The 27,787-nt window shown below is 35.6% G+C and overlaps 1 protein-coding gene across 13 annotated transcripts in view; it reads right to left on the bottom strand.

Annotated features, from left to right (window-relative positions):
- Window positions 1-411: 411 nt before the first annotated feature.
- PPHLN1 (periphilin 1) overlaps window positions 412-27,787 on the bottom strand; it is a 135,101-nt gene continuing 107,725 nt past the window's right edge. For all 13 annotated transcript variants that reach the window (XM_045465845.1, XM_045465838.1, XM_045465843.1 and 10 more), the window contains one exon: window positions 412-2,934. In XM_045465845.1, coding sequence (XP_045321801.1) covers window positions 2,740-2,934 — 195 coding nt within the window. In that variant the 3' untranslated portion in view covers window positions 412-2,739. The remainder of the gene's footprint in view (window positions 2,935-27,787) is intronic.

Below are 27,787 nucleotides of genomic sequence, written 5' to 3'. Positions count from 1 at the left end.
ATAAGTCCTACTTCTCCAAGACCTATGGTCGAATGTCACTTCTTTTGTGAAGTGTCAAGGAATACAAGTAACTACAACATTCCAAACTGTGCTAGGAACCAGGTCCCAAAGACACGGTTCCTCAAGAGGTTCCATTAAAAGGTTAAGATTTTAATCCTACAATTCCCTGAAACGCAGATTCATAATTACACAATTACTGAGCACTTCTGTGTGTTCAATCTTATCTCATTTAATTGCTTGCTCAGATATCAACACTCCTTAAGTCACCAAAGTTAATAATTTCTCAATTCTTCCATCCTGCTGCTGAGTGGGTGAACTGAACATTGAGTAATCTTGCAGTAGGGAGTAATAAAAATCTACATTTCAGGAAAATACTTTAAGCCTGTTAAAGAGAAAAAAAAGACAATCCAATTATTTAAACCTGGTTGCTTTATTTTGCACTTTTAAAATTCACAAAAAGCTTCACACTATCTGCTTTCTCCCTGTTGATCATCAAGGCTTTATGGTAAGACAATGAAAATTTTATCACATCAGCTGGGCATACTCAAAAACAATGGATACTTTACAAACAAATTAATCAAGAACATTTTGTAAAATACACACTCTCGTACACATCTGAATTCAACTATCCTAAAAGTGGACTTTAAAAAGCTGTCAAAAACAAACAGAATTAACACTGACAAGCCTACCAGAATAACGCTGATGGCAAGCTATAAAGAGCTTTAAATGTTGAATATAATTTGGGGAAAGGAGAGAAGAAGAAATTATCTGTTGAACCTACAATTAAATGCATCTGTAAGCAAAACCTCTAGCTTAATGAATTTCTAGTTTAATGAATTTCAACAGAATGAACAACTCATTTGCCTTGATGGTAGTTTCTTAACTTTTATTTTTAAACATGAAACATCTTGACTAAAGGAATTGAATCCTGGACTTAGAATATTTAAGGAAAAGAAAAACATGGGGGTAGGGGAGAACCAAGATCAGTACTTTCTTAGTCTTTTCTTTCTAAAGTGGGTAACAAAATCACTGTTCGTAATTAGGAAAGAATACCAGAGGTGATATGTAGGGTTTAGTTTTAGCTTATGTACATCTAAATGGCAAAAGTAAGAGTTCAAGGCAGTCTCATATAGGAAACCTAAGAAAAATAATTATGTTCAATTAGTTTTTACATTTGTGGAATGGGACAATACATATTTTGAGGCACCCATATAGGATCCACCAAAATTATTTGTACTGCTGATTCCACTTTTAATGTAATTTTTATCTACTCTGGGGTAGCTCTTTAGATAATATCAATATAAGCCACTAAAGATCATGCCAGAATTAAGTGAGAAGAGAATGGAAATGGAAAGAGGGATGGGAGGATAATGAAACTGGGTAGTAATAACAAGCATGATTTTTAAGGTTTCCTAATGCCACAGAAATACATATTTTGGCTAAATGCCACTGGGCAGCTGGAAGTGATCAGGAAATGAGTGGAATATCCTAATGGTCCCAGTTAGATTTTTAAGTAACCCGTGATTTGGATGGCTCACTCATGGAGAAATGTTTACATAGACTGTTTGGTGAGGGGTAGTTGTGCTGGGCTTACTGCCTACTCTGCTTTGTTTCTTTAAAGAACACTTTTGAGGGCTAACGATCCCTAAAAAGGGCAACACAACAAAGATCTTGTTACAACTTCAAACAGATATAAATAAAGGCATAATGTGATTAACAAAGGAATCTGTAAATGGTTTGATCGTGGATATGTTATCAATGACCTTTTCTTGAGATGGGAAATATGGGCCTGGGAAAAAAATGAAATTCCACTACTTCATCATATTCGAAATTTTTCTATTTCAATGATAAGTATTTATTTATTTATTTAGAGCAGCAGGCAAAAGTTTATTAGAGTATAAAATCAGAAAGTAAAAATAGTATGAAAGCTCTCTTTACAGAGGGGACATTGGAAAGTGAATGCCTCTCAATTAGTTTTTAAAGAAATCTCAACTTGAAAATGGCTCTCATCTTTCATCTCAAATTGCCCCTTCTCTTAGTTTTATATATGATATTGTTTAAGACTCAGACATCTGTGAGACTGGTCAGGAGTTTCAGGATTATTTTAATAGAAGACATTGAGTTGATTTACTTGGAAAACAGGATTTTACTATGAGGTCTTTTTAGGATTTAAGTGCTCTATTTTATCATAATGGGAATTAATCTTAAAGCAAATATTCTGTAAAATACTGGAGTATTCAGTTTATTTGGACAGTATACTTGAACATATTAAAAGTTACAAAGCCTAAAACAAGCAAGCAACAAGTCAATAAAATCACAACTCAGAATTCTAACATTTTCACATGGTATCACTGACTATGAAATGCAAAAAGACTATTAAGGTTTAAGTGGAATGATGTCTAACCTATAAATTACACTATGTGACCAAAACAAATGATCGCATACCGAAGACTACAGAACATGAGCTGTTCTCCAACACTGCTTTTTCAAAGCTTGAAAAATTAACTGATCCATCATTTTAGGGGGATAAAAGGTAAGTATGGATTAGGAGGCTCTACATGTGGATTTAAAAAATTCTAATTAAAATATCTTAAACTATTTTAGATGTTTATTTGATATCGGAAATGTGGTTGACTATCATAAAGTATTTCTCTTCATCACAAAAATTCTATATATTAAGGATTTACACAATCCAAAAAAAAAAAAAATCTAGAAACATTTTTTTGCCTGAGTAATTTTCTAAAAAGGCTCTCCAAAATCTTGACTAGAGGTGTCATACTCTGCAATGAAATGTTTGAGTTCCTCAACACACCTCTCACCTATTTCATGTAAATTCTGTCTCAATGCAAACTGTATAGACTTTTCTAATGAAGGATCTTTTTCAATCAGCATTTTCACAACCATCCCGAAAGTTTCACAGTCTTGTCGGTAAACCTAGAAAGGTGAAAATACATTGTGGTTAGCTAAAAGTAAAAATAATTAGCCCAACATTGAGCTAATGCAGTTTGCAGAATTACGATGCTAAATTCATAAAGGGAGACACAATATAATTGAACCTTCCTCACCCTTGAGTAGTTACTACTGTCAGATGCTATGTAAACTTCTGAGATTTGCAGATAATGAGTAGAAAAACATTGATATACCAGGTCACTGACTATAGAAGTTAGGCATGGCATTTGTCAGCATCAGGCAGTACACTAAAAGGACATCAAAGAACAAAGGCTTGCTAGGTAAGGCACATTCATGGTTTCACTCATTTGCTTGTTTGGAAGAAAAAAATTTCTGAGCCCTAACTTTGGATTATTTGTTTGAATCATGACCAGATGACAAATTCAACAACAAACAACAAACAAACAAAAAGACGAAACAACAAACAAAAAACAAAAGACAAAAAGTATCTATTTGAAAAAACTTTTCAGGGTGCCAGGGTGGCTCAGTTGGTTAAACGTCCAACTTCAGCTCAGGTCATGATCTCACTGTTGGTGAGCTGGAGCTCCACACTGGCGCCTCTGCTGGAAGCACAAAGCCCATTTTGGATCCTCTGTCCCCCGCCCACGCCCTCTCTGCCCCTCCCCCCCCCCTCTCTCTCTCTCTCTCTCTCTCTCTCTCTCTCTCTCTCAAAATAAACTTTAAAAAAAGTAAAAAAAACAAAACAAAAACAAAAAAACCTTTGCAAGTTCTATTTAACTACAGTTAAAGTCACCAAGGCAGAGTTAAGATCAAAACAATGTTAAACACACAAGTTCATGCATGTGTATACATGTGTATGTATATATAAACACACACATATATATATACACATGTGTATACATGCATATAAATTTTCTACCTCAATATGTATTTTTTACTTCAGTATGTACATATAATCCTTTTCAGTGACAATGAGATATTTTTCCTTGTCCAAAAATTGCTAAGTATTCTCCCCAGTAAATATCATTTCCTTAATTTGTAGTCACAAAATGCAATTTAGATTTCTTTGCTATTTTCCATACTATGTAATTCATGTATTTAAAGAAAAATTACAATTAAGTATCCATGAAAACTAAGTGAAATACAAATTATCTGATTTAAAAGAAATGTTACATGAATTTTAATTTTTCTAAATTTAACAAAAACAATCAATATAACATGTTTACTCTCTGCAAAAGGATTTTTTTTTCATTTTGAAAAACTTTAGAAAGAAGTGATTTGAGACATTTGGCTTATGAGTTTTTATTCCTCCAATGATCACTACTAGTTGTTGTGGTAGTTGCTGTTATTAAATTTTAAATGTCTGAAATATTTTTCCCCTTAAAAATAGCTATTTAAAGAAGAATATTTAATTCTGACTTAGTGCTAGGTTGCTGAATTATACTAAATTCATTTCCTTGCTCTTAAAACCATTCCACAAGCCCCAAGGAAATTAAAAGAATAAGTTCTTCAATGAACACAGAACAGCCCCCCAACACGCATGTTTTTCTAAACAGTGATGAAATATACTCATAGTAGCCATTAAATTTAATTCAGCTATCTAAACAACCATTTATTCCAGTTTATCCTAAGGTTTATGTGGCCCGGAATTGATATTACTACTCTAACAAACCAACTGAGAGAACAGTACACCATTCACATGATACTATATGTGATGGCAAGGCAATAGAGCACTCTGGCTGGTTCAACAAACACATAGTACCGAAGTCAAGCCAATGCAGTCCCCATGGGGGAAAGTCAGAACCATGATGTTTCAGTCTTAGTGGAGGTAAATTCCTTACCAAACCAGTCAGCCCACATAATAACAGCATTCTAACATCAACCACAGGCCTCAGCAGACCACTTTGTGGGTGGCCTAAATTTTACAGGCTTCTTTATAACAGATGTAGTAGATGAGGATAATGTTACACTGTGAATTAACCTGCAGATTCTTTAATGTAAATCCATTTTACCTAAACTGTAACTCTTCGTTTAGTATATTTACTGAACATAAATATGCTACACATTTGCATATCAAAGATAAAAACACATTAAAATGTGTTTATGCATTTATTTAAACTGTAAACGACTGTCACTCTGGAGACAAGATAATACAAGCATTTAAAGACTATTTTCTTTTTTAATTTTAAGTCCTTTTTGAATTATTCATTGAAACAGGCAAATTTTTGTATGTTAGCTGACGAGAACAACCAGAACTGCCCAAAGCAACATAATTCTCTATGAAAGGGGAAATTTTCTAAAAGACTGTTTAAAATGTACTGGTTGGACATTGGACAGGAAATAATTAGTTTTTTGTTAAAGGAAGAGCCTCACCCTCCAACATTTTATAAATAAAATTCACAACTGTCAGAAACCTATTTCCGAAATCTGTTCCACAGTAAACTCAATCCCGAACAGGAAGGGTGTAGTTATCTGTAGGAGAGTTTGTTTGCTTATGGTCCCTAGCTGGAAATGCATTAATAATCTTCAAATCTGATATCTACAGGCCACACAGGAAGATTTTTTTGTTGTTGCTTTTTCCCCTGATTGAACCTCATTGAAATGGGAAGCAGGTTAAAGTATGGGTGGGGTTTACATAAACTACATAGAAATGCAGTTAAATTTGCCTGGGTGATGAAAACACTACCCAAATGCGGTTTCTCACAGTACTTTATTATAGTGGCCTGTGATAATAGTTAAATTCTTACAACGTAGTCCTAGGAGTAAAGGAATATGACAAAATAAAACTATCAAGGCTTTTTACTATTAACTACGCTGTCCAGTGACTGGAAGAATAGTATCTAGCAAGTTTGTTCTATCTGTAATTGCTCATAATGACATAAAACTCCCTAAAATGTATTATCATTTAGTCCTTACCTTTGTGTCCACAAAGAGAGAAACCAAAAATTAAGTCAATATAAATTGTTAGGAGAATTTTCATTTCAGACAAACTATCTTCATCATTTGCATTCAAGTTCTCTAAGAGCACTTTGGTGGAATGGTAAAAATTACAGAGTTGTGCTATCTAACACAGTAGCCACTAGCCAGTCACAGGAGGATACTTTTGCAGATAGGATTATGTTACAACTTTTGGATAGGGAGATTATCCTGGATTATCCAGGTGTGCAAAATGTAATCACTTGGAGTCCTTTAAAAAGGAATGAAGAAGAATCAGAGAAAGAGAGGAAATGTCACCACGTAAACAAAGGTTGAGTGATGCATTTTAAAGATGGGAGAAGGAGCTATCAGTCCAGGAATGCAAGCAGCCTCTAGCAACTTACTGGTCTTTACCAGCAAAGAAATAGAGTCTCCCCTAGAGACTCCAGAGGAAGTGCAGCCCTGCAGATACCTTGATTTGCTCCTGGTGAAACCCATTTTATACATTACACATTCTTCTCAAGCTTACATGAAACATTCACCAGGACAGACCAGATTCTGGGCCATAAAACATACCTTAACAGATTTTAAAGAACAGAAATCATACCAAGTATGCTTTTAGATCACAATAAAATTAAATTAGAAATCAACAGAAAGTAGCTAGAAAATCCCCAAACATCTGGAGATTAAACAACATACTTCTAAAATCACATGGATCAAAGAAGTCTCAAGAGAAATTATAACATATTTTGAACTCAATGAAAATATAACTTAACAAAATTTGTGAGATGCAGCAAAAACAGTACTTCAAAATTTACAGCATTAAATACATTTAGAAAAGATGAAAGATACAAAAGTAATAATCTAAGCTAGGAAACTAAAAAAAAGAAGAGGGAATTAAGCAAAGAGAATAAAAATTCCAACTTCTGTTCTAGCAGAAATCCATGAAGGTGAAAACAATAAAATAGAAAATTGAATGAAACCAAAAGCTGGTTCTTGGAAAAAATCAAATTGATAAATCTCCAGTCAGGCTAACCAAGAAAAAAAGAAAAGGCAAAACTTATTAATATCAAAATTGAAACAGGAGTCATCACTACAGATTGATCTCCTGGACGTTAAAAGGATAATCAAGGAATATTATGAATAACTCTATGCCCACTAATTTGTTAACTTAGATGAAATGGACCAATCTCTTGAAAGACACAGTCTACCAAAACTCAAACAAGGAGATACATATAATTCAAACAAGCTTACATCTATAAAAAAATTTAATCAGCAATTAACCTTACAAAACAGAAAGCACTAGGATGAGATGGTTTCACTGGTGAATTCTACTAAACACTTACGGAATAAATGATACCAATTCTCTACCAACCAAAACCAGACAAAGACATTACAACAAAGGAGAATTACAAACCAGTCTCTCAAGAACATAGATACAAAGGAAAAAAAAAATCCTTAATACGATATTAGCAAATCCAAGAATATATAAAAATAATTGTGCACCACAACCAAATGAAATTTATTACAGGCATTTAAGACTTGTTCAACATCTGAAAATGAATTAATGCAATCCATCACATCAATAAACTAGAAAAGAAAAATCACAGGATCAGAATACATGCAGAAAAGGCATTTGACAAAATCCATTGCAAATTCATTTCTGACAAAAACTGTTTGCAAACTAAAATAAATATCTATAAAACTTAATAAAGAAAATCTACAAAACCCTAAAGCTAACATTACAAAGGGAAAAAGTAAATGCTTTCTTTCATAAGGAACAAGACAAGGATGTCACCTTTTATCATTCCTATTCAACACTGTACTGGAAATCCTAGTTAATGTAATAAGACAAGAAAAGGAAATGAAAAGTATACCAAGAGAAAGAGAAATAAAACTGCATTCACAGATGATATGATTGTCTATATGTTCCCCAAACTGACGAAAAACCTATTGGAACTACTAAGTGCTTATAGCAAGGTCACGAGATTCAAAGTTTACATACAAAAGTCTACTGCTTTCCTATATACCAGCAATGAACTATTAAAATTTGCAATTAAAAACAGCACATGCAAACACATGTACACACACAAAGTATAAATTTAACAAAATATGTACAAGATCTATATGAGGAAAACTACAAAACACTGATTAAATAAAAACAAAAAAGATATAAACAGATATATTCTAAGATCATGGATTGGAAGACTCAATATTGTTATGATATCAGCACTTCCCAGCTTGATCTGTAAATTCAACACAGTCGCTGTAGAAATCCCAGCAAGTAATTTTGAGGATAATGACAAACTGACTCTAAAGTTTATATGGAAAAGCAAAAGACCCAGAAGAGTTAACACTGTGTGGATGAAAATTAACAAAGTCAGAGGACTGACACTTAGTATAAAGTCACAATGATCAAGATGACTTTAAGTCTTACTATAAAATCATAGTAATCTCAACTGTAAGGCATTATCAAAAGAAGACAAATAGATCAATGGTAGAGAATAGAAAGCCTGAAATAGACTCATACACATATAACTAACTAATCTTTCACAAAGGAGCAAAGGCAATTCAATGGAGAAAGGACAGTCTTAAATAAATAGTGTTGAAACAAATGGGTAATCTAGATATAAATCTTACATATTCCAAAAAAATTAACTCAAAATGGATCATAGAGCTAAATGTAAAATGCAAAACTATTAATACTTCAGCTAGATAACAAGAAAAAAATCTAGATGACACCAAAAGCATGTTCCAAGAAAAAAAATTGTTACACTGGATTTCATTAAAATTAAAAACTTCTGCTCTGTGAAAGACACTATTAAGAGAATGAACAAACTACAGACTGGGAGAAAATCTTTGCAAAACAAATATCTAACAGAGTACTGGTATCCAAAATACACAAAGAACTCTTAAAACTCAAAAATAAGAAAACAAACAACTTGATTTAAAAATGGTCAAGGGGGCATCAAGGGATGGTTCAATTGGCTGAGTGTCTAACTCTTGGTTTTGGCTCAGGTCATGATCCCAGCGTCATGGGATCAAGCCCCACGTAGGGCTCCATGCTCAGTGTGGAACCTGCTTGAGATTCTCCCTCCATCCCTCTGCCTCTCTCCCCCACTTGTGCGTGCTCTCTCTCTCTCAAATAAAAAATAAACAAATAGATTAATTAATTTAAAAAACACGTCACCAAACAAAACATCTGGATGGAAAAGAGGCATATGAAAAGATGTTCAATATATGTCATTAGTATACTGAAAATTAAAACAATGAGATGAGATACGATTACACATTTATCAGAATGGTTACAATCCATAACAGTGATGACCCAAATTTCTGGTAAGAATGTTAAGGAACAGAAACTCTCATTAATTGCTGGTGGGAATACAAAATGATACAGGCTGCTCTGGTAGATAGTTTAGTGGTTTCCTACATAGCTAAATTTAAAATCCGAGCATATGATCCAGCAATGGTGCTCCTAGTTATACCCCCAATGAACTGGAGACTGTGTCCATGCAGAAACCTGTATACAAATGTTTACACCAGCTTATGCATAACTGCCCCAAACTGGAAGCATCCAAGATGTGCTTCAGTAGATGAATGGATAAACTGCGAGTCGTTCATACACTAGAAAAAATTTTGGTGATAAAAAGAAATGAGCTATAAAGCCACAAAAAAGAGGAACCTTAAATGGTTATTGTTAAGTGAAAGAAGTCAGTCTAAAAGGCTACCCAATGCTTGATTCCTACCACATGACATTTTGGAAACTGGCAAAACTATAGGAACAGTGTAAAGATCAATGGTTGGTAGAAGGGGAAGCAGTAGGAGGATAAATAGGTGTACATAGCATCTTTTTTTTTTTTTTTTTTTTAATTTTTTTTTTTTTCAACGTTTATTCATTTTTGGGACAGAGAGAGACAGAGCATGAACGGGGGAGGGGCAGAGAGAGAGGGAGACACAGAATCGGAAACAGGCTCCAGGCTCTGAGTCATCAGCCCAGAGCCTGACGCGGGGCTCGAACTCACGGACCGCGAGATCGTGACCTGGCTGAAGTCGGACGCTTAACCGACTGCGCCACCCAGGCGCCCCTACATAGCATCTTTAGGGTGGTGAAACTATTCTGTATGATACTGTATATAAAATCATATATTTTTCATTTGTCAAAATTCACAGAACTATATGACACAAGAGTCATCCCTAAAGCAAATTATGGACTGTAGTTAATAATTATGTATTGGTATAGTTGTGATTGGTGAACCAGTATCACAGCAATGCAAAATGCTAATGAGAAGGGAAGCTCAACGAGGGAGTATATGGGAGCTTTCTTACAATTTTTATGTATACCTAAAACTACTATAACAAATAAAGTCTATTAAAATTTTTTTTAATCACACAAATGAAAAAAAAGGGGGAAAGTCACCTCGTCCAGTCTCAGTTTCAGGACCTACAGACCTGAGTATGCAGTTATAATGATTAAATGAGATAATAAAAAGCACTCAGAATAGTGCACCTACTATATGGGAAGCATTTATGTTAGATATAGAGATGCTGATGATGAAAGAGAAGAAACATCTGTTCTGTCTAGAGAAGGGAGTATTAGAAAATGGTACTGATTCTTTGAACATGAGATGTTCACTCGAGGAAAACCAGAAAGAGGAAAAGGAAACATAATTTTGGGGAAATTCAATGGGCTTGGCATAGCTAGACTGGTGAGTGTATTCACTCTCAAAGTAGATCATGAAGAGCTTTTTTTTCCAAAAGTTTAGACCTCAACCTATAAATTGGCAAAGAGCAAATGGGGAAAGAGCTACAAGGAGGAATTGGATCCTTTGGATGTATCAGGGAGAGAAAATGGCTATCAACATCAAGGGCTTGTGAGAGCCTAGACAATGAATGTCATGTGATATGCTAAAGAAAGGTGACATTAGAGGCTTTACAGTAATTAAGAAGCAATACAGATATAGTAATGTGAAGAAAGATAAGTGGAAGGTTTAAAACTTTTACTTATTTCAAGAGAGCGGGTATTGGGAAGGGGAGATAAGCTCAATATCTAGTATGTAATTGAGGCACCTGTCAAGAAGCGGAGTCTGGACTTCAGGAGAAAAAAACAGAGGAGGAAAAAAGGGAGGGATGGAGAAAGACAGGGAAGGAAAGACTAAGGGTGGGGGAAGGAGAGATCTTTAGCACTAATGCCAGCTAAGACCATGGGAGTTCCTTGAAATAAGGAGTAAGTTCTTTCTAGCTCCAATGTCTGATAGAAAGTAGATAATTCAGTGGGGTGCCTCAGTGACTCAGTAGTTGGTTGAAGTGTCTGATTGGCTCAGGTCATGATCTCACAGTTTGTGGGATTGAGCCCTGTGTCGGGCTCTGTGCTGACAGCTCAGAGCCTGGAGCCTGCTTCGCATTCTGTGTCTCCTCTCTCTGCCTCTTCCTCGCTTACACTCTGTCTCTCAAAAATGAACAGATGTTAAAAAAAATTTTTTTTTTAAAGTAGATATTCAGTACATGTTGAATAAATAGCTAAAGTCTGCTCTGAGAGCAAAAGACAGCTAGAGTAGACATCTAAAAGCACCGATATTAGGGTGCCTGGGTGACTCAGGTGATTAGGCGGCCAACTCTTGGTTTCAGCTCACGGTTCATGACTTTGAGCCCCACATCAGGCTCTGCGCGGACAGTGAGGAGCCTGTTTGGGATTCTCTCTTTCTCCCTCTCTCTCTGCCCCTCGTATGCTCGTGCTCTCTCTCTCAAAATAAATCAACTTAGGAAAAATTAAAAGCACGAATATCAGCCAAAGGAGAGACAATAAGGAAGACTAAACACGAGAAGAGAGTGAAAGCACAGGTGCCGAGGAAAACATTTGTAAAAGAAGGATGTAATCAATCAAATGTCATAGAAAAATCAAAGCAGCTGACAACACAGACTGATTAGACTGGGAAACTAAGGGGCTGGCTGGTTAGCTGCAAGAGCAGTTTACTGGCATGGTGGAGATTAGAGAGCTGTGCTGTCCAATACAGCAGCCACTAGCCATATCTATTTATAGTTTAAGAAAATTTCAGTTCCTCAGTTCCTAGTTCTATTTCAAATGCTAATGGCTACCATACTGGACAGTGTGAATATAAAAAATTTCCCTCAACACAGAAAACTGTACTAAGCAGTGTTAATACAGAGGATTGAGAAGTGGAAAAAAAAAAAAAAAAAAGGTAAAGATGTAGTGGTAAGTGCTGACCTGGTAAATTAAACAATATATATTTGTAATTATTTCTACCATTATAGTGTACACAAAAGCTTACCACTTTTAAAGGAGCACTGTGAAATATAATAATTAGTATGTGTAAAATGTTCTACAATCTTTTGATGAAATGTGTATAAAAATGTGAGTTAAAAAAAGAAACTCCAATTGAGGCTTAATATAAGAGGAAACATTCATAATGTCTAATGTGTTGATGAGGTCAGGAAAAAATAACAGCATACTGATGTTAAATACTGAAGACAAATTTAAACCCTTTAATTTGGGTCCATAGTAATGTAGAAGGTGTCAAAACTATTGTAATCTATGTTGCTGCTTGTGCTATATTAATAGAAAAAGTATCTTTGAGACTTCCTCCTCAAAGTTGCAGCCCCAGTGGCTCTTAAAAGCACAGCTCCTGAAAAGAACACTGGTGGTTGCTAAGAAATGCATTATGAACACATGGATTAGATCTCAACTGCCTGCATTCAATACATAGGTACAATTGTTACAACCAAATAAAAGTAACTCCAAAATTAATGATAAAGTGGAATAATGCTACAAACTCTTAGCAACCATTGTTTGTAAAATTTTCATCCATAAATACAGATTTATAAATGTATAGGATTCAAAGATTAATACTTAATTTTTTTTTTACCATTTCTAGCTTATTAATTCTTTCAATCATAATACACTAAATAGACAAAAATAAATGAAGTAATTCCACAGTCTACACAATCTTTAACAGTGCCAAAAGCAGATCTCAAAGAGATTAGATATAGGAACTAGAAAAATCTCAAATTAATAACAAACGGAAAAAGTTGCAAAGGAAGTATGTGAAGCATGATGCCATTTATACATGTTTGAAAAAGTTTTAATTTAGGTATATACACATATATACTAAAAACAGAAAAACATACACAAGAATGACAACTCTAAGAAGGAAAGGAGTCAGCAGGGATCTGAGACAGGCTTTATATCTGTAATATCTTGTTTCTTTAAAAAGAGAAAAAAGCCACAAACAATGATCTCTTCTTAATGACATGTTGCTGAAGTATATAGGAAATAAAGTGCACTAAGATTTGCAACATACTTTGACATGTATCAAAAAATAAGATGAATCACTGGATGAATACAGGAATGGATAGTGACAAAGCAAAAAATGTTAATTATAGAATGTAAGTGATGAATGTACATGTGTGCACTTTATAATTCCTAATATTTAAAAATTGTTCATAATAAAATGTTAAAGGGGAAAGAAATCTAAAGCAAAGTAGGCCCAATAGTGGGTATAAGGTTCTGATCATCTCAGCTTATAAATGAAGATAGATCTGTTTTGCTTGGACCCTGGATAATGACAGATATTAATGAATCTGTAAATGCAGATATAAATTTGAACAACAGACAACTGTGCCTGCCAGCCAACTAGAAATCACCTACTATGTGCAAGGCACTAGATTTGGTCACTAATATAACACACCCTGCTCAAAGACATTAAATTCTAGTAAAAAAGAGTAATACATTTACAACAATCATAAGATAAGGCAAAATACAGTGAATGTCACAGAGAAATACAAAGTATAATAATTCCAAAGGAAAGACCATAACAAGCAGAGACAGAGGAAGGATTAAAAGCACTGACGCAGTGTTGGCTATTGCAGGCAACCTGGAAGCTTGGAAATAAAACTGCATAGTAAGGGCGCCTGGGTGGCTCAGTTGGTTGAGCGTCCAACTCTTCATTTCGTCTTGGGTCATGATCTCACCATTTCATGAGTTCAAGTCATGGTTTGAGAGATCTAAGAGGAGCAACCTCCATTCATCCAGTTACCCTCTGACAGGAGAGATCTGTCAGTAGGAGCAACGAAGCTAAGTTACTTCCAAAACCCCCTTGACTTCCTCCCAGTTGATCTCCGGCAAAGGAGGCTGGAGAGAATCCAATATTAAGGTTGCTTTAACTTGTGAAGATGCAGAAAAATGACTCAGAACCTAAAAGTTTTAACAGTTACCAAGACCAATCTTTAAGTCCTCAGAGAGGGATTGCTATGTAGGAAAAATTCTAGGAGAATGGGAAGGAACCACTTCTATGACTAGAAGTGGTTATGGGTTACAATTTTAAAGGGTTTTCTGTTTAATAGCATTTAAAAATTCCTGGCATATGACTCTGGAAAACAGTATGGAAATTCCTCAAAAAATTAAAAATAGAACTACCCTATGACCCAGCAATTGCACTATTAGGTATTTATCCAAGGGATACAGGTATGCTGTTTCGAAGGGACACATGCACCCCAATGTTTATCAGCACTATCAACAATAGCCAAAGTATGGAAAGAGCCCAAATGTCCATCGATGGATAAAGAAGATGTGGGGTGGGTGTGTGTGCTGAAGAGAATCCAATATTAAGGGTGTGTGTACACACACACACACACACACACACACACACACACACACACACAATGGAGTATTACTTGGCAATCAAAAAGAATGAAATTTTGCCATTTGCAACTACGTGGATGGAACTAGAGGGTATTATGCTAAGCGAAATTAGAGAAAGACAAATGTCATATGAATTCACTCATGTGAGGGCTTTAAGAGACAAAACAGATGAACATAAGGAAAGGGAAACAAAAATAATATAAAAACAGGGAGGGGGACAAAACAGAAGAGACTCATAAATATGGAGAACAAACTGAGGGTTCCTGGAGGGCTTGTGGGGGGGGGTGGGCTAAATGGGTAAGGGGCACTAAGGAATCTACTTGAGAAATCATTGCTGCACTATATGCTAACTAACTTGAATGTAAATTTAAAAAATAAATAAAATAAATAAAACAGCATCTATATTTAAGTAAATATTTCTATTAGCTTCAAATATAGTTAAAAGAAAAATTCCTGGCATATGAGAAACACTTAAGTCATTGGCAACATTTTCATACAGGCTTTTACATTATTTTATGTATCAGGAATCCTCACAAATAACTCTGGTATAACTACCCCATTTTATAAAAATACAGAAGAAGAGAGACTAAAGGGAGTTAGCTGTAAAAAGTATGATACTCACAGTCTGGGTTTCTAATTTACCCTTTACCATACTGCTGCTATAATCCAACAGCATTATTTAAATCCAAAATAAAATAAAGCCAGGACTGAGACTAAATCTTTGGCAAAGAGAAATTAATTTGTTAGGTTTTGAAGAATGGTGTAAAGAAAGTGGCCTGGAGGAGTTTGGAAGGTAGGTTACTATTATGAGACAATGTGACATCATTTGTATGTATGTGCTTCATGTCTATACTTTATCATTCCCTTAGTAAAATCTGAAACTTGGGACTATTTTCCCATACAGTTTCAGGGATGCAATTAAGATAAACTGACAAATGAACAGGTAAGAGGTGCCTGGATGGCTCAGTTGGTTGAGTGTGCAATTCTTGATTTTGGCTCATGATCCCAGGGTCACAGGATCAAGTCCCATGTCAGGCTCTGTGTGGAGCACTGGGCACAGAGCCTGTTGAGATTCTCTACCCCCACCCCCCTGGCCCTCTCCCCCACTCTTGCTTGTGTGCTCTGTAAAAAAAAGAAAAGAAAAGAAAAGAAAAGAAAAGAAAAGAAAAGAAAAGAAAAGAAAAGAAAAGGAAAGAAAAGGAAAGAAAAAAGAAAAGAAAAGAAAAAGAAAGTCTTAAAAAAAAAATAAACAGGTAAGATCAGCTATCTTCCTCAGGCTGAGGAAAGAACTACTGTTCTGTAAGGTACTTATGCTGTGGTTGGTGAAAAAGTGGTTTATGGTTGAAAAGGGACATGCCTGAAGTATTCTGCAGGGGAAGCTAGATCCTTTTTTTTTTTTTTTCTCTCCCCAAGCAATTTAGTGAACCAGGTACACTGTTTCTATCATTCCATGTCTTTCATCATTAATATTCTATACTGAAAAGTTGATTTTAGGGGAAATCAGTTTTCCTACTATGAAATTTCTTCATGTCTCACACTGAAAAATTAAGTGATGGTTTCAGCACACATGTTACTGTGCTTTTTTCCTTTTCTCTGTTTTCTGTAATATTAGGTTGGAAAATTTTTCACTTTTCTTCCAGTTACCACAGTGTTATGAATTTTCAGCTCAAGATAAAGAAGTCCTTGCTAATGCAATAGTTTTGGGAGAATTTTTAAATGTTTGCCATAGTATCTTTTTTAGTGAAGATGATGGGAATGGGGGTTGTTAAGAGGTCACCGAACAAAAGGTGCCCCAGTGAAGGGGCAGGAAACACAACGGTGGGCAAGACTACATGTACTCCATGGATAGGCAGCCTCTGTAGTTTCTGCTCAGCTGTCCCTTCCTACCTTCACTCCCATGCTAAGAGAGGACTCTGACAGCTATAGTTAATTGAACAAGAGGTATTTATAAAAGATAGAATTTAAGGGGTGTTGATGATAAAGATGAATCCCAGGGTTTACTACATTATGAATCAGGTTTATGATGTTGATATTGACAAAGAATATAGGAAGACGGATGTTGGTAAAGGTAGAGAGGAAGACACAGGGGGGAAAGAAAGGAAATTAAAAAGGAAGAGAAACTGCTCGATGGTCTTCCCTTTCCAGGCTCTAACCCTCGTTTCTGCCTTTGCCCCATGAGAAATTCTTGTAAACTTTCAATACTTTCCCTTTACTTGCTAAGGTAGTGAGTGGGTTTTGTTACTTGTAATCAAAAGGAACTTTCTCAAGATACTGAGCATAATAGCCTGCTACCTGGAACAGATATACCTGGCGTTCTGGACTGGCGGGGGGTGGGGCGGGGGGCCAATCTGGGTGCTGCAAAGACCTGGGCAATTACACCTGCACTGCAGTATATGAGCTCATCAGCAGTGCTTAATACTGGCAGGAATGCCAAGGTGATGGTATAAATCTATTTTCTCTTCAATGCAATTGGAAATCTATCAAAGGTGCTTCATAAGCTTTAGCCGATGTAAAGATACACTACACTTTTCCATGGTAAGAACTAAACAACTACTAACCCTTGGAGTTTCCACTAAAAATATAGCTCTTTTTACTTCTACTGAAAAAAAAATGTATCTGCTTTCAGCTCATCATATGCAAGTGTAAGAAATAGAATATTATCAATCTAGTTAATCATATGTCTACAAAAGAGAGGCTTTTCAATTACATAATATATAATACCATTATGAGTGCTCTTAACTTGTATTTTTTCTTTGCAGAAGAAAGAAATTATTCATAACTAACACATATAGCACAGCCTCATTTTAAAGAGGAACTACAGTATCAGGTATATTATAAGTAGGTTGAAATTAATTAAAATTTAAAATAATTATTTTACTTTTATCTTTGAAGGCATTATATACAGTGGAAAAAGTCCATAAACCCCATAACATGTGAATGACAATACATATTTTCAAGGTCTATCTGCATCTTCTAGTCTGTATTTTTAATACTAAAATTTAGAGTAATATTGGCATATTATTTAAAATTCATCTTGATCTATCCACCTGACATTACAAATAAAGCTACTGATGACTTCTCAGAGAATACTGAAGTTCCTCTCAAGAATCAGAGACATACTTATGACAAAACTGTACACATGGGGCACCTGAGTGACTCAGTCGGTTGAGCGTCTGACTTCGGCTCAGGTCATGATCTCATGGATTGTGAGTTCGAGCCTTAAGTCGGGTTCTGTGCTGACCGCTCAGAGCCTGGAGCCTGCTTCGGATTCTGTGTCTTCCTCTCTCTCTGCCCCTCCCCCACTCATGCTCTCTCTCTCTCTCTCTCTCTCTCTCTCAAGAATAAACATCAAAAAAAAAAAAAAAACAAACAAAAAAACAAGAACTGTACACAGAAATGAACAGCCCGTGCTAGATCATGATGTTGTCATTGTTACATCACCTAGTTACACTGCTACTTCCATTTTATGCTCAAGATGGTGTTATCAAATTTTGGTAAATAAAGATGTAAATAAATCTGATTCCCAATAAGGCTTTCTGAAGATAGATGAGAGAGAGAGAGAGAGAGAGAGTTTTAAGTAAGCTGGTATTACCGAATACAACTAAATATTTCTATTTATTTGAAATTCTGAGGGTAAAAATGATAATACTGTAACTATGAAATTCTACTGGAATCCTAATAAACTTCACCATACATATTTTAATATGTAGTATATTTATTAAAATTTTTTTAAATGTGAGTTATTATTTTAAAAGTCTATGCTTTTAAGTTACAATTTTTTTTGGCTGGCAAAATGGCTAAGGCTAGAATATATTTTAGGTAAGAATAACAGGGAAAACCAGAAATGAAATCTTTGTTTGCATTAGCAGCACTGAACATTGGATTGGTTCAGATAAAATAAGGGTCAAAAGGCTGACCACCTTACTACAAGAGTCAAAAGAAACAATAGACTGTGGTATCCCCTTTAACCTTACTTCGTGCAAGATTACCATGTGCACATGTAGATACAACATAGACAGAAATTTTTCATATAAACACATCCTGGAAAAATGCACTGAACCATTATGTATCTCCTCATGCACATTTTTAGTGTTCTATATCAATAAAAGTATAAATATAAAAATGTGTCTTCACTCTGTGAGAGTTCAGTGTGCTTCATGTTATAGCATTTAAAATCCAGAAATTAATATTTATAGTTAAGACTTATTTCCTGAGAACACACTAAATCATTTGTAAAAATTAATTGCTAAATTATTCTACTTTTAATATTTTTTTCTTGTTTAAATTTTAGAGAGATAAAGAGAGCGTGTGAGCCAGGGAGAATGGCAGAGGAGAGCGAGAGGGAATCTTAACCATGCTCCACATTCACTGCGGAGCCCAATGCAGGGCTAGATCCCACAACCCTGGGATCATGACCTGAGCCAAAATCAAGAGCTGGACGCTCAACTGACAGAGCCATCCAGGGGACCCTAAATCATTCTACTTTTAAAAGCGACTGTTTAAGGGCCTCTGGGTGGCTCAGTCAGTTAAATGTCTGATTTTGGCTTAGGTTATGATCTCCCAGTTCATGAGTTTAAGCCCCGCATCAGGCTGTGCTGACAGTATGGAGACTGCTTGGGATCCTGTCTCCCTCTCTCTCTGCCCCTTCCCCGCTCACTCGCTCTCTCTCAAAAATAAACATTTAAAAAATAAATAAAAGGGACCGTTTAACATGTTTTCAGAGATACCACAGTGTTGAAATCTGACTCTTTTGTGCACCTGCTTATTTCTCGGTTTTATTTCTATAGTCACAATATTAGCATGGACTGAACCAACACAATCCTGTTATAACGCCACAGAAATTCTAATTGTTTTGCTTTTAGTCTTCTTATTCTAAATGTTCTTACTCAGAGACACCATTATCCTAAAGATGGAACCCTTCTCAGAATACTGCTCCTCTGGCTCCGAAGATCTGGCCCAGTAACATTCTTCGGTAAAGTCTTAGCTACTAAATCTTCTCCTCACTCACCAAAATACCATCCACTGTACCTTTTTCAGTATTTTACCTGCCTTCCTACGCCATCTGCATTCCCTTGGTTGCTTTTCTAACTTAATTTCTTCAAAATTTTAAGACCTCTTTCACAAAGTTTTTCCAGAACAATTTTTCCAGATTTCTCTAAATATTTAAGAAATGTAGGTTTCTTTCTGTACTTACTACCTCCCCCATTACAGTGAGGGAAAATAGAATTTATTTTGCTTCCTTTGTAACTGTCTTCCATTAAATATAAGATTGGAAACAAAACAGATCATTATTATCTCTGATTTTTAAAAGCTTAAAATCTTATACTCTGCCCTTGGCTCAAACTTTATTTTGGCCATCCTTTCCAAGTGATCCTATTATGCAAATTTTTTGAGATTAGTAAATGAATCTGTTCACAAGGGCTGTCAATAAAGATTGCTCCTTGATCAAGTAAAGATCATAATTAAATTTTTAATTGATGTAGCATTAAAACAAAGGTAAAAACATAATCAAGTTCAGGGAGTGTCTGGGTGGCTCAGGCAGTTAGTGTCCAACTTCGGCTCAGGTCATGATCTCACAGTTGGTGAGTTTCCAGCTCCATGTCAGCCTCTGTGCTGACAGTGCAGAGCCTGTTGGGGATTCTCTCTCTCTCTCTGTGCCCTTCCCCTACTTGTGCATGCTCGCTCTCTCTCAAAATAAAATGTTCTGAAATCAAGTAGGGAAGAAAGTTTACATTATAAAGTCATTTTGAAATAATGAAAAGCCTAAAAGAATATCTTGAAAGATAACATAATGACTTCTAAATATACACAGAGTCACCTCAACTTTTAAAGTATTTAAAATGAAATGGTCTTGGCTCAGGATTGTTTTTTGACCAGTAAGACTTCCTTGTATAAGGATGTTTTTGCTGTAGGTTGTATACAGTGATTGCCAATCCAATACACAGACCATATTTTGGTTTAAATACCTAATTCCTGTCACACGAATTGACAGCATTCTATTACTTTGGGAGCCCCAATTCTAGCCAAATCATCTAAAATTTGCTCTAAAGCTATTTTTCTCCTACTTGACAATCATACTGTTAAGAGAACAAAATTTAATTAGAAATACCCTGCTTCACTGTACATTTATACAGTTTTCACTACTAAAACTAAACACCAAAGGAGAAAAGACGTTTTTTAAAAAGACTTATACAGGGGCACCTGGGTGGCTCAGTTAAGTGTCTGACTTCAGCTCTGGTCATGACCTCAGGGTTCCTGAGTTTGAGCCCCACATCATGCTCTCTGCTGTCAGTGCAGAGCAGGCTTCAGATCCTCTGTCCCTCTCTCGGCTCCTCCCCTGCTCATTCGTCCTCTCTCTCAAAAATAAACATTTAAAAAGACTACCATAGACAAGTTTCAAAATGCCTAAGAACATATATGTTTTGTTTTATGCAGAAAACAAAACCAAACAACACTTACATACACACATAAAACAAATCCAAAACCTAAAACAAAACTTGTCCAGAAATGGTATCATTCAGGGTGACGCACTTATTTAAGAAGTCAAAGAGACTGCATATTACGAAAATAAAGCAATAATTAAAATGTGAACATATTACATGTAAAACAAAAGTTTCCAGTTCTGCCTGTCTCCATTGTGTAGGTGTGACAGGAAAGCTCTAAAATTTTTCCTCAAACACTGAATCATCTCCAGTGGGTCAAGCCAATGTTTATCCCATATAGCTCAATAGCGTAGCAGCTGCATTTTGTCTTTTCCTTTTAATGGCACTTAAGTTATTTCAGGTTTAGAGACAAAAGAAGCCACATTAAATTAGAACGAAAACATAACTTTAATAGTCAAATTTTGACTGTAACATATTTCCCATATTTCTGTTAATACACACACACACACACACACACACACACACACACACACACACACACCCTTTTCCTCACATACTGAATACTCTCAACTATCCATATGGAAATCAGATTAAACTATGTTTTCTTAGCCTTTCTGTCATCATATGTGGATAATTACACAGTGAAAACTTCAAACTCAAATCCTCAGCACAGTAAGAATCAACTTATGACCATGAGGAATAAGCCATTCATATCCACAACTATGCCTAAATGGAAAGGAGAAAATGTAAAAAATTACTGTAGGTATAATTTCTTATCATTTTCTTTCTACAAAAGAAGTAATTTCTCATTCATACTGAACAACATAGATGTAATTTAAATACAATCAATCCTCAAAACGAAACACAAAAAATCAGCATTCAGCCCTTTAAAAAAATCCCCATAGATGCAACTCCAAAGAAAGGTAGGCTCAAAAGCATTTTAAATGTCCAATTTTATTTTGTCTTATTTTTTAAAATATAATGTATGGAAGGATTAAAATCACTAATGAGGTGGGAAAAGTATATGGTAGAGTGATGGAGATCACAGATTTTATGTTCATGGAGCTCCTAGGTTTGCCTTGTTGAGTGACCCTAGGCACTTAATTCTGTAAGCTCCAGTTGCCTTACTTGTAATGTGGGGATTGTAATAGTAACTTAGTTCACAGGGCTTTTGTGAGAATCAAGTGACAGATCAAACAAAGTACTTAATACTGAGAAACCATTCACTCAACAATCATTTGAGAACCTAGTATGTGTAGGCTTTGCACAAGTGGCGAACAAAAACATACACAGTTCCTATCTTTTTTTTTTTTTTTTTAATTTTTTTTTCAATGTTTATTTATTTTTGGGACAGAGAGAGACAGAGCATGAACGGGGGCGGGGCAGAGAGAGAGGGAGACACAGAATCGGAAACAGGCTCCAGGCTCTGAGGCATCAGCCCAGAGCCCGACGCGGGGCTCGAACTCACAGACCGCGAGATCGTGACCTGGCTGAAGTCGGACGCTTAACCGACTGCGCCACCCAGGCGCCCCCACAGTTCCTATCTTTAAGAAGCTTTCTTCTTGGCAGGAAAGACATATAATAAAATGAAAACACATAAACATGTATAATTGTGGTGTTATAAAGAAAATAAAGTAGGTTCAGTGATGGAGGAACTACTTTGGTCACGTGGATATAGAAATGTTATCATGAAGGGACAACATTTAAGCAGAGCCCTGAAAAATGAGAAGAGGCCAGTGAGATCATTCCAGGAAGAAGTAACACCATCAACAAAGGCCACCAAGAAGAGAACAAAGTGTGTTCTATCGAGAGGTCAATGTGACTGCAGCCCTTATGAAATAAATTTGGAGGGAGAGGTAGTAGACAGAACTAGCAGATCTCTAGAACCAAGGTAAAGACTTTGGATTTTTATTCTAAATATAATAGAAGCTGCTGGAGTATTTCAAGCGGAGAATCAATTATATTTAACAGGTTTGGAAGTTAGGAAATAACCACAAAAACATTCAATTTGGCTTGGAAGATGGAGAGTCCAAGTATTCTGGAGCACAACTTTGTTTAAAAATACTATTGTTTGTTCCTTTTGGTTGGAAAATTCTAAAATTTATTAGCCATTTCCTGCCTTAGTTAAAAAAAAAAAATCTCAAAAACATTAAAACCCAGAGTGTTATATCTCCCCTTTTAAAAATGCATCATGATCAACAGCTATGCTGAGTTATAGATGTAATTTTAATTTTTATTACTTGTCTTCTTAATTGTGAAGTGCACAATATGTAGCGGCTCAAAAACCTGGGTAACAGAACTGGTCAAATTTCTTGGTATGTAAACAGTTGAATTACAGACAAAGAGACCAAGTCTGTGTCATTTTTGTTTGTTTTCAATAACATCACTTTTACCATCTTACTGGTGAGTGTGTGTGTGTTTTTTTTTTTTTTTTAATTTAGCAACATTAAAGGTGTTCTTTCTTGGTCAACTGTGGATGAACAATCTGGTGTGCCTTTTCTACTCTTACTCAAAGGATGCTGTGAATTGTTGGAGAAAGTCCAAAACTGCAATTATTTGATCTACTCCTGAATCTCTCTTGTTGACTTCCATATCAACATACACCATATGAGGTATCTAAGTCCTTTCCAAGCCTAATTCAGGAACTCCAACTGCTGATAGGACCCTCCCCTCCCTATCTCATTTCCCCTCACTCTTAGCAAAACTGCCTCTCCTCAACTTATCTCCTCTGCACCTTAAAAATGGCTGCCACTTATTCTCCTTTGCCCTAGTCACAGAAAAAGGTTTCTCTAAAATTTCAAAGTCAGTCCCTCTGTCTATGCTATTGATGGTCACACCTGCTTCATCCATTATTCCATCCATGTGTTCTATCTTCAGTCTCTCTCATATTACCCTTACCCTTTCACAAGTGTTCAAAAGTTAAAAAAAAGTGAGTTTTATTCATTCACCTGCCACACAAGTCTCATGCACTTGTTCTCCATTTCTGACTCTACCAATCTAATCCAGGCTCTCATATCTCACCTGAAGAACAGCCAAACATTTCTGTAACCAGTACAACCAGTATTTTTAAAATATCCTGATCCTGATTCTCACATATTTGAAATTCATCCATAAACTGTACTTCCAATCAACAGAATTCAAACTATTTTCTTTTGGCATTTAAATTTGTCAACAACCTGGCTCCAATTCAGCTATCCTTAGAAAACTATCCTGGGTTTGCCATCTACCACCTTTCTTCTACCAAAACCTTTCTGTAAAATACAGTCTATAATCAGGCCCTTTCCCACACTACCTTAATTGCTCATCTCCTACTGTGTGCTTTTAACTTGTGGGGTCTGCAGTAACTCTGAGTGTTTACTACCAGAACTGAACTACAGTTGAGGAGCCTGGGTGACTCAGTTGGCTAAGCACCAGACTATTGATTTCAGCTCAGGTCATGATCTCCTGGTTCATGAGTTCAAGCCCCACATCGGGCTCTGCCCTGACAAGATTCTGCTTGGGATTCTCTGTCTCCCTTTCTCTCTGCCCCTCCCCTGCTCATGCTCCTCTCTTTCTCTCTCTCTCAAAATAAACAAACATTTAAAAAAGGGGGGAGGGCGCCTGGGTGGCTCAGTCCGTTAAGCGTCTGACTTTAGCTCAGGTCATGATCTCACGGTTCATGGGTTTGAGCCCCATGTCGGGCTCTGTGCTGACAGCTCAGAGCCTGGAACCTGCTTTGGATTCTGTGTCTCCCTCTCTCTCTGCCCCTCCCCAACTAGCACTCTGTCTCTGTCTCTCAAAAAATAAAGTAAAAAGATAAAAAAAATTAAAAAAAAAAAAAAAGAACTGAACTACAGTACACCAGTGGTGTTGAAACAGTCTTTCCTTCCTGATTTGCATCCCTTATAATAAAACTGTAATTGTAAGTATAGCACTTTTCTAAGTTTTATCAGTTGTTCTAGCATATTATCAGAACTAAAGGGGTCATGAGAAACCCAAAACTTGTAGCCAGTCAGTCAGAAATGCAGGTGGCCTGGGGAACCCCAAAATGCAGCTGGCTTCTGAAGCAAGGGCAATCAGTATTGTTGGGAACCATACCCTTTAACTTGTGGGGTCTGCACTAATTCTGGGTGGTTAGTGACAGAACTGAATTGCAGTACACCAGAATGCTTCTTTCCAAAGCTTTTCTATCAAATCAATACAAAGTTTCTGATCCTATTATTCAAGACTATTCAAGATCCTTCTAATGTACCACAGTAAATACAATTCTGTCAATATCAACTCTACAAAGTCATACCAATAAATGCTGTGGCTTAAGAGTAGGATGGAGAAAAGAAGGGTATGGCAGAAGAGATTAAAAACACCTGTATAAGATATGGTTTTACTACAACTAAACTACTCGTAATTGTTGATTATTCCTTATAGTTCCCTATTTTCCATCTGATGTCATTCACCTCTGTCTAGAATCTTTTACCTCCTATCTCTACCTATGAGACTTCTACCTGAATTTTAAGAAGTCAAGCAAGTGTCACTTCCAAAATTAAGCCTCTTTGGTTCTCCTAACTGAAACTTATTATTATTTTTTAAAATCTCAGTTTCAAGGCCAATAAGCATAACAGAAAGCAGCGAGTAAGGAAGAGTCACATTTCTACCATTTCTGGTCTAAGCTTGAACAAGTCACTTAAGCTTTTTAAACAGGTAAAATGAAGATAGGAAAAACAACATACTATTTCCCTAAAAAACTCTCCTGCCTCAAAAAACTTAGAAACATATTCTTTTAAAAGCACACCTAAGCTCTTAAACTAACTAAGAGTAATTGTCAGCAATTGTAAAAGAAGAAGAAACAAGAAACCAGAGTGATAAGCTAATATCATGGGCTAAGACTACCCCAAAGAGCTAGGAACTCAGAGCCTGGTCAGAAATGAGACACACGATCTCTGGCCCAATCAAAACAAAGTTGGATCTCAGTCCTCTGCATAAAGCTAGGATCTTTGTGACAGGATGAACTAGAAAAACAAACAAACAAACAAAAATCACCAATCAGTAAAAGAAAAAGACAGGAAAACTTCTCTTCCTTGATCTAGCGTCTTGTGGCAAGGAGATGCAGAATATTCATAAACTTAGGTCTACCTTCATGTGCATCTGAAATTCTAAATATGAACTCACAACTCTAAAATACAAACTATACGAGGAAACATGTTACCATGAGCAAGAGTCCACAGAAACAGCAGATGGATTAAAGTTCTGAGACTTCAGGTATTAAAATTACAGAAAATAAGATGTGAAAGAAATAAGAATGAATGAAAACATGAAAAATAAACAGTCTAATTCTAGGCAGATTTCCAAAGAAAACTAAATTTAACTTCTGGGAATGGAAAATATATCTAAAATTAAGAACTCAACGAATGGGTTAAACAGCAAATTATAGAAAACTGATGACTTAGAGAGTCCTGAACAAAATACCTACAATTTCAGATGAAAAATAAAAAATAAAAAAATAAAAGTAGAAAGTTTAAGAGAAATGAAAGATAGGATGAAAAAATCTACCTACATCCAACTGGAGTATAAAAACAGAATAGAGGATACCCAAAATCCAAAGAGATAACTTTATAATTTTTTAGCTCTAATGAAAAACGCAAATTCTCAGATACAGGAAACATAAATTATATTAACCAGAATAAACTTTAAAACAATCCATACCATAACATATTATAGTAAAACTACACATCAAAAAGTAAATTTTAAAATAAAAATAATCTCTTCTCCTTACCCCTTCACGTACTGTCTTAAAGATCCAATTTTTTACATCAATAATATTTTGTATAATCTTCTCAATATATATTTTAATCATATGCAGTAAACTTATGACAAATCATCTCAATCCGGTGGATTCTGAAAAGTATTAACATCTGGCTGTGTTTCTGCAACTAAATGAATAAAGATGATTTTCCTTCTTCCTTTACTTCCTCCCAATTCCCTGAAGGGAAAGATTCTTAAAACATATATTCTATTATTTACCTTCAAGCTAAAATAGCAGAGCTAAACTACATGGGACTCAGGGTGCTTTAAGGACTCCTTCTAATTCTGTTCATTCAACATTTACTGTGAGCCTACTGTAGGCAAAGAACTCCAGATGATACACAGATGATTAGGCAAATTTCTTTTCAGCCTAGAAAAGGTAAGTAGTATTGTAGTTGAACATATGCTAGCTATGAGTAGGAGGAAAAGATGTTAACTTTTGGCTGTGCAACTTTCCTGGGCAAACAACTTGGCTGTGCAATTGATGAAGTCAGTGAATAAAAATAATTTCTTTGTATATATAAAACAAAGTCTTGAAAAGTAAACATGCTGCAAACAAACTACCCTCCCTTAACACCAGGCTTCCACTAAAAAGTCCATTTAATATATTTTTTTATTCCTTTGCTTTACATGAGGCCATGATCTATTTTCACAATCAAGATCAAGAATGTACTATGTTAGAAACATGGAATGGAAAAATATTTTTAGATAAGAGAAAGCCTATACTGCTTTTCTTTACTGCATTTTACTGCATTTACTTTTCCTATACTGCATTTCTTTAAGCTTGGTCCCAAGGGTACCACGAATTTTTACTAAAATAGCTTATGATTAAATATTTAAATAGAATAAATGAGTACTACTTAAAATCTTTAGATTACAAAATCTTTATTAAGACCTGATTTGATCTGTAACTTTTAGATAACAGATATAAAAAAGGATAGAGAAATGCATGTAGTACAACAGTTGCTGAAATAAGCATATGAGATTTTTCTTCTTGGTTCTCCTCAGTGTCAATGAAGGATGCTAATAATAGAATAAAACTTCAGGGCAGAACAATGCAAACCATAATTAGAAATCAATGCAATATAAACCATCAAAGCTTCTGGGAAAGAATTATAATTGAATACTTCTCAAAAGTATT

This window comes from Leopardus geoffroyi, chromosome B4 (genome assembly GCF_018350155.1).
Source record: "Leopardus geoffroyi isolate Oge1 chromosome B4, O.geoffroyi_Oge1_pat1.0, whole genome shotgun sequence".
In the NCBI taxonomy this organism is placed as follows: domain Eukaryota; kingdom Metazoa; phylum Chordata; class Mammalia; order Carnivora; family Felidae; genus Leopardus; species Leopardus geoffroyi.
The sequence above is the reverse complement of the archived record's forward strand: the minus strand, read 5'-3'. Positions and strand labels throughout refer to the sequence as shown.